Source organism: Ranitomeya imitator, chromosome 1 (assembly GCF_032444005.1).
Source record: "Ranitomeya imitator isolate aRanImi1 chromosome 1, aRanImi1.pri, whole genome shotgun sequence".
Classification (NCBI taxonomy): domain Eukaryota; kingdom Metazoa; phylum Chordata; class Amphibia; order Anura; family Dendrobatidae; genus Ranitomeya; species Ranitomeya imitator.
In genome coordinates this window covers 1,073,499,480-1,073,513,240 of record NC_091282.1, presented here as the reverse complement: position 1 = coordinate 1,073,513,240, position 13,761 = coordinate 1,073,499,480, and the positions used below count along the sequence as shown (strand labels likewise).

The following is a 13,761-nucleotide window of genomic DNA, read 5'->3' as shown; positions in this document are numbered from 1 at the left end:
CACATACATTATTCGTCAGCATGCAGTCAATCAACCGAAAATACCCCCATCTGACCAATGCCTTACTACTGTCCGAGAAAATGCACATTTCACACAACCCAAAGGATTTTCCACTTACATCATGGCAATAATCTGCTCCATTACAAGGCCTTCACTACAAGTGTTCAAATTAGGAAACTTTGGATTGACACAAGTGTTTACATCTGGCCGGCTTCTCTGCTTTTTCAGACCTGTTCCATCCTGGCATGGATATAATGCTGGGGAAAAAACAGTTTTCACCTTCCTGACCAGGCCAAGTATTTACACCTGACACACGTCACACTATGTGGTAATAACTCTGGAATACATCCACATCGCAGCAATTCAGAGATTGTTTTTGGATAGTGGTAAATTTAGGTTGATAAAATTTGCATTTCTGGAAATATCCGGTATTTGATGAAAATTCACAAATTTTCAAACTTTGATTTTTATGCCCCTAAAACAGACAGTCATACCAAACAAAATAGTCAATAAATAACATTATCCCTGTGGCTTACTTTCTCTAAGTCTGAAGGGTTAATGTGTTGATCCTGCGGAAGCCTGCACACAAGGAAGTGTGATTTATTCACTGTGCCATTCCCCTTCCCTTTTTAAGTGTTTAGTTAGACAATCTTCCATGTGTCTCACTATGTGCCCCCTCATTAGCCTGTGTTCTGCTGCAAGACAACAGATTGTTAGTCCCTGCCCCCTTAACTAAGCCCACCTCCCAGCCAATCACCAGCTACAGACTGAACTGGCCAGCGGGAGATAACCGCTGTATTCTCAGCACTAGCCACATAACCAACTCCTTTTGTGATTATAGTCGAGAAAACCTACTTTTCAATAAACTATTAATATTAAGACCTTTTGCATGGACTACAAGCAATGGAGAGTTCCAGAAATCACCATGTTCTAGCTAGTGACAGCCCTGGTGCACAGTACCCCGCCTGTGCAGCGCTTCAGAAAAGCCCCAATCAGATCTCCTTCAAATCACCACATCATACTGCAGAGGATCTGTGCAATAAATCAACAATTATTTCCACTAGTGTCTCCATGTTCTCACAAGGAAACATTCTACAAAAGCCTATAATAAGAATCCCGATGTGGTATGTCTCAACATTTCATCTATCTTATTGAAAAGGTTGTTCCAACCAAAAATATTCAATACTTTGCTCAATAAATAGGTGATGTTGGATTGGTGGTTGCCAGATCAATGGGGACCCCCATCACGGTCCCCTTCAGACACACTACTAATCAAGGTACTGTAAAACCAAGCATGTGCAATGCTGTTTCATTGAAAAAGTATTGTCCAACATCAGCCCAGCATTGAATTGTGGGAGCCGCATTGCTAAAACCCAGATCAACTTAAGATTTGTCAGCAATAAGATGGATAGGTGATACATGCTTTGGACTGGAACACCCCTTTAAAGCCTTTGCGTATACTGTATATTAGTGCTTATGGAATAGCTCCATTTACCAGCAGCAGTGACTCTGGGCACAGTCGTGAGCAGATGGAAGAACTACACTAGTGCGGTATAGATTTCTCACTTTGGTCATCCCTTGGGTGTGTGGGTGTGAGTGTTTACAATAACTACGGGATGACCAAAGTCAGGTATTACCTCTCTGCTACATAAGTTATTACTTGACTTTAAAAAAAAAAAAAAATAGCAGACCAGTGATAGCTTGCTTAAAAGAATAAAATAAAAATCAATTACCTTAATGCCAAATGTGAACACGGTCATAACGATCTTAAATACAAGCGCCAAGCACAGCTGCCACATGGCTGAGTATACCCCAGTCCCAGCAGGCCGGTCTGGGATATCATCCACAATGTTGCTAGCATTCATGTCATTTTTGTAGTCGCACAGGGTGGAGGATTCGAGAGGCCCGCAGTCTGTGAACAGCTCTTTAATCAGCTGACTGGTGTTGAATCGTGTATATGGATTGGGAAATGCAATGACGGCTGTGATAGCAGCCACCAAAATAACCTCCAGGACTGGGTATTTTCCAAATTTCGTAGTCTTGCGTCGTCGGCACCAAGCAATGTTTGCACGGATGAAAAATGCTCCCCACAGTCCACCAAACACACCGAGCAGGATGAAAGGGAGGAGTTCAAACAGGTACCAAGGAGTGTGATACTCCACATAAAAAAGCACAAGACGGCTATTTCCAAATGGGTTGATTGACCTTAAAATGAAAGCAGCCACTAAAGCGGCAAAGAATGATCGCCACAGTGTCTTCAAAGGAAAGTAGTAACTGACCTAAAGAGATTAAAAAAAAAAAGACAGGCAGTTATGTGACTGCACGCTTCACAAAATGTAGCTTACTCCAAGCTCAGATTATGTACACAAAGAAGCCATATTTGCTCGGGTCGTATTTTGCTCCTTAGGCTCAAGGTTTTATCCATTATCATTAAAAAATCTGGCGTAAAAGCTTTTGTGAATAGGGCCCTAAGTGTATACAAAATACATGGTATAGGAGGAATGCAGGATGTAGCTAAGACTAACAATTCTGACCTTGTAAAATATGGGTGGCAGTCACTTTGGCGTGCACTTATATAGTGCTGGGCAGCCCATCCAATCTAATATACAAAAACTTCTTAAATAAAACTACATGAAAATTACAATATCACGGAGGAATAGTCATGGAGTAGATAAGACATGATAATGATATGGAATGTTGAAAAAATGGTAACAAAATTTTCCAAACATCTCAATTTATTGACCAGAGTATGAGCATGACATACAAATACAGATATTTACAGGCCTTGGTTGCCATCAACAAGGATATGAAAAGTGAATTTGTCAATAGGATCCACCCTAAGCCGTCTAGATCGTCATGCAGGTCATAGGATGCGGAATAAAATGATACCTTGACATCTGCAATCCAATGTTTTATTCCAGAGAAACACCAAGGTTACTTACCGGTAGCCAGTTTTTCCGGAGCCCATGACAGCACACCTGAGAGAGGGATCCGCCCAGCCAGGACAGGAAACCTACTGAAATAAAAGGGCGGTTCCTCTCCCTCGCTTCAGTTGGTTTTCAGAGCATGAGAGGCCACCCTGGTTAGTTCACATGGCAGTCTACCACCACATTATAATAACAAAAAACACCCAGCTAAAAGTGCGCACCAAAGGGTGAAAAAAAGGGGGAAATATACAGGTGCTGTCATGGGCTCCGGAAAAAACGGCTACCGGTAAGTAACCTTGGTGTTTTCCCATCTCCCATGACAGCACACCTGAGAGATTTTTGGAGAAAGGAACACCTTAGGGAGGGACCACCGCTTGCAGCACCCTTCTACCAAAAGTCAGGTCAGTCGAGGAGGATAGATTCAGTCGGTAGTGTTTAACCCCTTCATGACCCAGCCTATTTTGACCTTAAAGACCTGGCCGTTTTTTGTATTTCTGACGAGTGTCCCTTTATGAGGTAATAACTCAGGAACGCTTAAACGAATCCTAGCGGTTCTCAGATTGTTTTTTTCGTGACATATTGGGCTTCACGTTAGTGGTAAATTTAGGGCGATAATTTTTGCGTTTGTGAAAAAAATGGAAATTTGGCTAAAATTTTGAAAATGTAGCAATTTTCAAATTTTGAATTTTTATTCTGTTAAACGAGAGTTATGTGACACAAAATAGTTAATAAATAACATTACCCACAAGTCTACTTTACATCAGCACAATTTTGGAACCAAAATTCTTTTTTGCTAGGAAGTTATAAGGGTTAAAATTTGACCAGCGATTTCTCATTTTTACAGCAAAATTTACAAAACCATTTTTTTTTTAGGGACCACCTCACATTTGAAGTCAGTTTGAGGGGTGGTCTATATGGCTGAAAATACCCAAAAGTGACACCATTCTAAAAACTGCACCCTTCAAGGTACTCAAAACCACATTCAAGAAGTTTATTAACCCTTCAGGTGCTTCACAGCAGCAGAAGCAACATGGAAGGAAAAAATTAACATTTAACGTTTTAGTCACAAAAACGATCTTTTAGCAACAATTTTTTTATTTTCCCAAGGGTAAAAAGAGAAACTGGACACCAAAAGCTATTGTACAATTTGTCCTGAGTACGCCGATACCCCATATGTGGGGGGGAACCACTGTTTGGGCGCACGACAGGGCTCGGAAGGGAAGGAGCGCCATTTGACTTTTTCAATGAAAAATTGGCTCCAATCTTTAGCGGACACCATGTCGCGTTTGGAGAGCCCCTGTGTGCCTAAACATTGGAGCTCCTCCACAAGTGACCCCATTTTGGATACTAGACCTCCCAAGGAACTTATCTAGATGCCTAGTGAGCACTTTAAACCCTCAGGTGCTTCACAGAAGTTTATAACGCAGAGCCATAAAAATAAAAAATAATTTTTCTTTCCTCAAAAATGATTTTTTAGCCTGGAATTTCCTATTTTGCCAAGGGTAATAGGAGAAATTGGACCCCAAATGTTGTTGTCCAGTTTGTCCTGAGCACTTTGAACCCCCAGGTGCTTCACAAATTGATCCGTAAAAATGAAAAAGTACTTTTTTTTTTCACAAAAAATTTCTTTTAGCCTCAATTTTTTCATTTTCACATGGGTAACAGGATAAAATGGATCCTAAAATGTGTTGGGCAATTTCTCTTGAGTACATCGATACCTCATATGTGGTCACAAACCACTGTTTGTGCACACGGCAAGGTTCGGAAGGGAAGGAGCACCATTTGACTTTTGAATGAAAAATGAAAAAAATTAGCTCCAATCATTAGCGGACACCATGTCGCGTTTGGAGAGCCCCTGTGTGCCTAAACATTGGAGCTTCCCCACATGTGACCCCATTTTGGAAACTAGACCTCCCAAGGAACTAATCTAGATGTGTGGTGACCACTTTAAACCCTCAAGTGCTTCACAGAAGTTTACAACGCAGAGCCGTGAAAATAAAAAATCATTTTTCTTTCCTCAAAAATTATTTTTTAGCCCACATTTTTTTATTTTCACAAGAGTAACAGGAGAAATTGGACCCGAAAAGTTGTTGTCCAGTTTGTCCCGAGTACGCTGATACCCCATATGTGGGGGTAAACCACTGTTTGTTCACACGTCGGGGCTCGGAAGGGAAGTAGTGACTTTTGAAATGCAGACTTTGATGGAATGGTCTGCGGGCGTCACGTTGCGTTTGCAGAGCCCCTGATGTGCCTAAACAGTAGAAACCCCCCACAAGTGACCCCTCTTTGGAAACTAGACCCCCCAAGGAACTTATCTAGATATGTGGTGAGCACTTTGAACCCCCAAGTGCTTCACAGAAGTTTACAACGCAGAGCCGTGAAAATAAAAAATCATTTGACTTTTTGAATGCAAGATTGACTGGAATCAATGGTGGCGCCATGTTGCGTTTGGAGACCCCTGATGTGCCGTAACAGTGGAAACCCCTCAATTCTACCTCCAACACACCCCTAACCCTAATCCCAACTCTAGCCATAACCCTAATCACAACCCTAACCCCAACCACAGCCTAATCTTAACCCTATTTCCAACCCTAGCCCTAATTCCAACCCTAAGGCTTTGTGCCCACGTTGCGGATTCGTGTGAGATTTTTCCGCACCATTTTTGAAAAATCCGCAGGTAAAAGGCACTGTATGATTGGGGGGGGGGGGGGAAATCGGACAGCGGGGGGAGCGGACAGGAGGACGGAGGGGAGCGGAGGACATGAAATTACAGGACGGAGGACCAGAGGAGAGGCGATCGGTGGCGGTGGGGGGGGGAGAGGGGTCAGATCACGATCTCCAGCCATGGCTGATGCTATTGCAGCATCGGCCATGGCTGGAATTTTCACTGGTGAAATATTACTATCGCTCTGATTGAAAGTGAAAGGTCACTTTCAACAGCCAATCAGAGCGATCGTAGCCACGGGGGGGGGGGGGGGAATGGGTGTGAAATTACAGTTAACCCTTTCACCCGACCTGCAGGAGCCCAATCCGGCCATGACGCATGTCGGGAAGGGGTTAAAGAAGGTAAACGGTGAGGACCAGGTAGCTGCCTTACATATCTGATCAATTGATACCTCGGCTTTCTCGGCCCAGGAAGTAGCCACAGCTCTGGTGGCGTGAGCCTTGATGCCTTCAGGGACCAGGACGCCACACGCAGCATAGGATAAGCTAATGGCTTCCCTAATCCATCTGGCAATAGTACTTTTGGACACCCCATGTCCTTTCCTGCTACCCTGGAAAGCTACAAATAGAGACTGATCTTTCCTCCACTGACTGGTCAAGGATATGTACTGTAACAGACCTCCTTACATCAAGAGTATGAAACTTTTCCTCTCCTGGGTTTCTAGGATTAATACAAAATGAGGGTAATACAATCTCCTGACTCCTATGAAATTTAAGAACTACCTTACGTAGAGAAGCCGGATCTGGTCTTCGAATCACCCTGTCGTCATATATCTGTGTTTATGGAGGACAAATGGACATAGCACTGTTTTGAGAGTGAGAAATTTTACTGACAACTCCTTCAAAGGCTCAAAAGGACTTAGGCCGGCGTCACACACAGCGTATGAAAATACGGTCCGTATATTACGGCCGTAATACGCTGAAAAGTCCCGAAAATAGTGGTCCGTAGCTCCTCCGTAGGCAGGGTGTGTCACCGTTTTTTGCGCATGGCATCCTCCGTATGTAATCCGTATGGCAGCCGTAATGCGTGGTTTTATCGCAGGCTTGCAAAACCGACATACGGCTATACAAGGGATCAATGTGTAAAAAAAAAACAAAAAAACCCATATATACTGTATGTATATATGTATATATATGTGTGTGTGTGTGTGTGTGTGTGTGTGTGTGTGTGTGTGTGTGTGTGTGTGTATATATATATATATATATATATATATATATTTTTTTTTTATTAATATTTCATCCAGCGCGATATAGCAGAAAGCCGGTAATTCAATTACCGGCTTTTGCTTTCTCCTTCCTAAAACCCGACATGATATGAGACCTGGTTTACATACAGTGAACCAACCATCTCATATCCCCATTTTTTTTTTGCATATTCCACACTACTAATGTTAGTAGTGTGTATATGCAAAATTTGGCCGTTCTAGCTAGTAAATTAAGGGGTTAAATGGCGGAAAAAATTGGCGTGGGCTCCCGCACAATTTTCTCCGCCAGAGTGGTAAAGCCAGTGACTGAGGGCAGATATTAATAGCCTGGAGAGGGTCCATGGTTATTGCCCCCCCTGGCTAAAAACATCTGCTCCCAGCCACCCCAGAAAAGGCCCTCTATGACCAGCGCGACTTCTCTCTCTGTACACTATTCACTATCAGGGGGGTCTAGGTATACCAAGTGGCTCCTTATTGGTGTTTCTATTACTGATATATCATGACCTTATGATTCCTTGTATATACCTTTGTTTTTCTGATTTTCTTTTTCTGTTATTTTTCGTTTCACATTATATGTACTTACAGATGTATCTATTGTTTTTGCAATATTGTAGTAACTGACGAAGGCCACACTAGGCTGAAACGTTTTTTCGTACTACGGAATAAAAAACCTCAAGTTTAATTCAAGTTGAGTGCCGGGTTCTTTATATCTAATTTTGACTTGATGACATTTATTTTCCAACCCAATACTGCTAGGTTCGTAGTCACCTCCTCTATTTGTGCAAGACAGTGATCCACCGACCTCCCTATTATAAGGAAGTCGTCTAGGTACGGGACAACGACTATGTCTTGGGAACGGAGGAAGGACATGAACTGACATTAGTTTGGTGAATATTCTTGGTGCCATCGATAGACCAAACGGGAGGGCAGCATACTGGTAGTGTTTGCGTTGCCCTTGGACAAACACTGCTACCCTCAGAAATTTTTGATAGTCCCGATGGATTGGGACATGATAGTAAGCGTCCTTTAAGTCTATAGCTGCCATGAAGCAGTCCGGGAACAGCATTTTTATCGCTGAGTTTACCGACTCCATCTTGAAGGAGTAATTTATCACTGACTGATTGAGTTTCCTCAAGTTGACAATAGTCCTCAGCGAGCCATCTGGCTTCCGTATCAAAAAGAGGGGAATAAGCCCTGGCGATAGAAGCTTTAGCAATACGGATGAGGTCCTCCATTGATATCAAGGTAATATGCATTGCGGATCGAAAGGACATCATTGGTCTCTATGCTGACGATATGGTGATGTTCATGGATCAAACAGAGGACACATTGCCGAAAGTAATAACGATTATAGATAAATTTAGCAGATTCTCCGGTCTCTATATAAACTGGGATAAGTTTGCCCTGATGCCTCTTTCTCATACCCCAATGGCATGCCTTGAAACTCTCTCGCTGTTGCCCACCGTCTCCAATTTTAAATATTTAGGAATTCATATGTCTCAAAGTAGTCAATTTGATTTACAATTTAATATTTACCCACTGTTGGATCTGGTTAAATCCAAGTTTGCTGCTTGGGATAAACTTCCACTCTCTGTGGCTGGTCGCATCAATCTGATTAAAATGATTCTGCTTCCCAAATTGAGCTACTGCCTTCAACACAGTGCTATGCCAATACCCAAATCCTTCTTTGCGACCCTAAACTCCCTAATCACATCTTTCATATGGGGGAAGGCTAGGCCCAAACTTAAGTTATCTACTCTGCAGAGACCGAAGCAGGGGGGCGGGGCGGCTTTGCCAGACTTTTACTCATTATCTTGCCGGGCAGGCTAGGATGATAAATAACTGGATGCCCAATAATTGTAATCCTCTTCCAACTCTGAGAGCCATCTACTCTATTCTGCCCGAATTGATTGTCCACTGGGGTTTTTGGAGCTGGAGAAGGTTAGTGTTCCTCGCTTGCTGCCTCTGCTCCGGTTGGCACGATTAATATGGGGGCAAATTTTAAAAAATCACTAAATTTGTAGATATAGTGGCGGAAATGCTTCTGTGGAATAACAGTTATTTCCTGGGATTGATAGACCACCCGTCCGCGGATTTTTGGAGATCGCATGGTGTTCTTTCAGTAGGCAATATATACAGGGGGTTTTTATGTCCTTTGACCAATTACAAAATACTTATAACATCCCGAGATCCCAATTTTTCCGTTATCTACAGTTAAAGTCAGCCTTTCAATCTCACATGCGGAATGGGGGTGCTGGTCGAGCTATCTCTTCCTTACCTTTAATAGGAATTCTCAATTTGCAGGGTCCTCAAGGTCTTATATCCTCTTTATATACATATCTGTTATCCATAGGAAAGGGATCTACTATAGACTTTATTAAAAGGAAATGGGAGGGGCTTCTTCCTGATACACTAGGGGAAGAATGGGAAGATATTTTGGAATCTCCAACTAAAGTCTCCCCATCAATTAATAATAGGAGGATTCAATTGTACATCATATACCAATCCTATCTGACCCCGACTCGTCTTTTTAAAATGGGCCGTCTCCACTCGTCAGATTGTCTGAGATGTCATTCTAGTGATGCAGATTTCATTCATATGATTTGGAGGTGCCCTGTTTTTCATTTTTGGGGAGAGGTGACGACATTACCGACATCCTTGTCGATTCCTGTCCCACTTGAGCCTCTGATCTGTTTATTTGGAGTGTGGGATGCTAAAACCTGGGATCATTACACTGGGATTTTTCTGCGAGAGAAACTCATTTTTGGCGCGGAAGGTGTTGGCGTTACGATGGATGGGTGGCTCTTGCCCAACTCTTCGAGCTTGGGTGGATTTGGTAAATTCAATTATCCCATATGAACGAACATTATATCAGAATAGAGGATGTCCAAATAAATTTGAGAAAATATGGGGTAGATGGAATTCCTCTCATCACACTTTATAGTCTACACTAATTTAATATCTATGTAAGAAGTAGGGTTTTTGGTTTTGGGGGCATCACTTACAGAGTGAAATTTATGCGGAATTCTTTTTTAAGGCGGCGTACTGTTAGTAGTTAATGTAGTTAAGGTTACATAATAGGAGATTTATAGGATGTTAATGATTGACATACACCATTTGTTATTTTTGTAATACTCCTGAAGTGACGATGCATTGTGATTATTTGTAAATGATGGACATGAATGCAAATGTGTGTATTATTTGATTTATTCTGCAATTAATAAAAAAATTTAAAAAAAAGAGGGGAATAAAAACCTTTTCCCTCCTCTTCCCTTGGGCCTTCTACCAGAACCCGTTTTAGTACAAGCCCCAATACCTGTTTCCAGAGCTAACTGTTCCTCCAGGAATTTTCTGTGTGGTGTCAACACAAAAGTCTGTCAAGGTGGATGAATAGTCTATTTTTAGGCCGACCTTGACGACACTCAATGCCCAATGACTGGGGGAAATACTTATCCAGGCGCGGAGGAAAAAAAGAGAGCCTTCCCCCTACCTCTGGCTTGGCGTCATTGGGAGGGCTTTTTTGCTGATGTGTAGGGTCCCTTAAACATGTACCCAGATCCTTTTCTATCTCTATAGTCCCAGTTCCTTCTATCTCCCGGGGGGCGACCTCTGTTAAATTTTCCTCTCCGAAAATAAGGCCTTCGGATATCCAACGGAAAGCGAGGAAAACCTTTTTTCTTGTCGCGTGCTTTTTCTAAAATGTCCTCCAGCTTCTGACCAAAGAGGAATTTGCCGTCACACGGGATGGAACAAAGTCTATTTTTTGAGGGCAAGTCACCTGTGCACCCTTTTAACCACAAGGCGCATATAACTGCATTAGACAATCCCCCTGCCCTAGCTGCTAGTCTTACAGAGTCTGCTGAGGAGTCTGCTATGAAAGCTGCCGCTCCTTGTGCCATTGCCATATTGGCTAGGACCTCTTCTCTTGGCACCTTAGATTTCAATTGATCCTCTATTTGTTGCAGCCAGACAATAAGGGAGCAGGCAACACATGTCCCGGCTATTGCCGGTTTTAGACCTCCTGCGGCCGCCTCACAGGTGTGTTTTAAAAAAGCATCCGCTTTCTTGTCTAATGGGTCTCTTAGGACGCCCGAGTCCTCTAAGGCAGGGGTCCCCAACTCCAGTCCTCAAGGCCCACCAACAGGTCATGTTTTCAGGATTTCCTTTGCATTGCACAGGTGATGCAATTATTACCTGGGCAAGACTAAGGAAATCCTGAAAACATGACATGTTGGTGGGCCTTGAGGACTGGAGTTGGGGACCCCTGCTCTAAGGGTAGGGATGACTTTTTAGATGACCTAGCCACCGCACCATCAATCTTAGGGATTTTATTCCACACTTCTGAATCCTTTTCCTCGAAAGGATACCGTCTCTTAGAAGATGAGGGAAGGCTACCAGATTTAACATAGTAACATAGTTAGTAAGGCCAAAAAAAGACATTTGTCCATCCAGTTCAGCCTATATTCCATCATAATAAATCCCCAGATTTACGTCCTTCTACAGAACCTAATAATTGTATGATACAATATTGTTCTGCTCCAGGTAGACATCCAGTCCTCTCTTGAACCCCTCGACTGAGTTCGCCATCACCACCTCCTCAGGCAAGCAATTCCAGATTCTCACTGCCCTAACAGTAAAGAATCCTCTTCTATGTTGGTGGAATAACCTTTTCTCCTCCAGACGCAAAGAATGCCCCCTTGTGCCCGTCACCTTCCTTGGTATAAACAAATCCTCAGCGAGATATTTGTATTGTCCCCTTATATACTTATACATTGTTATTAGATCGCCCCTCAGTCTTTTTTCTAGACTAAATAATCCGAATTTCGCTAATCTATCTGGGTATTGTAGTTCTCCCATCCCCTTTATTAATTTTGTTGCCCTCCTTTGTACTCTCTCTAGTTCCATTATATCCTTCCTGAGCACCGGTGCCCAAAACTGGACACAGTACTCCATGTGCGGTCTAACTAGGGATTTGTACAGAGGCAGTATAATGCTCTCATCATGTGTATCCAGACCTCTTTTAATGCACCCCATGATCCTGTTTGCCTTGGCAGCTGCTGCCTGGCACTGGCTGCTCCAGGTAAGTTTATCATTAACTAAGATCCCCAAGTCCTTCTCCCTGTCAGATTTACCCAGTGGTTTCCTGTTCAGTGTGTAATGGTGATATTGATTCCTTCTTCCCATGTGTATAACCTTACATTTATCATTGTTAAACCTCATCTGCCACCTTTCAGCCCAAGTTTCCAACCTATCCAGATCCATCTGTAGCAGAATACTATCTTCTCTTGTATTAAGTGCTTTACATAGTTTTGTATCATCTGCAAATATCAATATTTTACTGTGTAAACCTTCTACCAGATCATTAATGAATATGTTGAAGAGAACAGGTCCCAATACCGACCCCTGCGGTACCCCACTGGTCACAGCGACCCAGTTAGAGACTATACCATTTATAACCACCCTCTGCTTTCTATCACTAAGCCAGTTACTAACCCATTTACACACATTTTCCCCCAGGCCAAGCATTCTCATTTTGTGTACCAACCTCTTGTGCGGCACGGTATCAAACGCTTTGGAAAAATCGAGATATACCACGTCCAATGACTCACCGTTGTCCAGCCTATAGCTTACCTCTTCATAAAAACTGGTAAGATTGGTTTGACAGGAGCGATTTCTCATAAACCCATGCTGATATGGAGTTAAACAGTTATTCTCATTGAGATAATCCAGAATAACATCCCTCAGAAACCCTTCAAATATTTTACCAACAATAGAGGTTAGACTTACTGGCCTATAATTTCCAGGTTCACTTTTAGAGCCCTTTTTGAATATTGGCACCACATTTGCTATGCGCCAGTCCTGCGGAACAGACCCAGTCGCTATAGAGTCCCTAAAAATAAGAAATAATGGTTTATCTATTACATTACTTAGTTCTCTTAGTACTCGTGGGTGTATGCCATCCGGACCCGGAGATTTATCTATTTTGATCTTATTTAGCCGGTTTCGCACCTCTTCTTGGGTTAGATTGGTGACCCTTAATATAGGGTTTTCATTGTTTCTTGGGATTTCACCTAGCATTTCATTTTCCACCGTGAATACCGTGGAGAAGAAGGTGTTTAATATGTTAGCTTTTTCCTCGTCATCTACAACCATTCTTTCCTCACTATTTTTTAAGGGGCCTACATTTTCAGTTTTTATTCTTTTACTATTGATATAGTTGAAGAACAGTTTGGGATTAGTTTTACTCTCCTTAGCAATGTGCTTCTCTGTTTGCTTTTTGGCAGCTTTAATTAGTTTTTTAGATAAAGTATTTTTCTCCCTATAGTTTTTTAGAGCTTCAATGGTGCCATCCTGCTTTAGTAGTGCAAATGCTTTCTTTTTACTGTTAATTGCCTGTCTTACTTCTTTATTTAGCCACATTGGGTTTTTCCTATTTCTAGTCCTTTTATTCCCACAAGGTATAAACCGCTTACACTGCCTATTTAGGATGTTCTTAAACATTTTCCATTTAAAATCTGTATTCTTATTTCTGAGGATATTGTCCCAGTCTACCAGATTAAGGGCATCTCTAAGCTGGTCAAACTTTGCCTTCCTAAAGTTCAGTGTTTTTGTGACTCCCTGACAAGTCCCCCTAGTGAAAGACAGGTGAAACTGTACAATATTGTGGTCGCTATTTCCTAGATGCCCGACCACCTGCAGATTTGTTATTCTGTTATTTCTCAGGTTTTTTCCACTCTCTCTCTCTAAGGGCTTTTACCGTATATACTCGAGTATAAGCCGACCCGAGTATAAGCCGACCCCCCTAATTTTGCCACAAAAAACTGGGAAAACTTATTGACTCGAGTATAAGCCTAGGGTAGGAAATGCAGCAGCTACCGGTGAATTTCAAAAATAAAAACAGATGC

General features: G+C 42.3%; 1 protein-coding gene across 4 annotated transcripts in view; it reads right to left on the bottom strand.

Annotated features, from left to right (window-relative positions):
• The window catches only part of CLCN3 (chloride voltage-gated channel 3), a 155,171-nt gene that overhangs the window by 35,891 nt on the left and 105,519 nt on the right, over positions 1-13,761 (bottom strand). For all 4 annotated transcript variants that reach the window (XM_069744216.1, XM_069744214.1, XM_069744217.1 and 1 more), the window contains one exon: positions 1,734-2,279. In XM_069744216.1, coding sequence (XP_069600317.1) covers positions 1,734-2,279 — 546 coding nt within the window. The remainder of the gene's footprint in view (positions 1-1,733; positions 2,280-13,761) is intronic.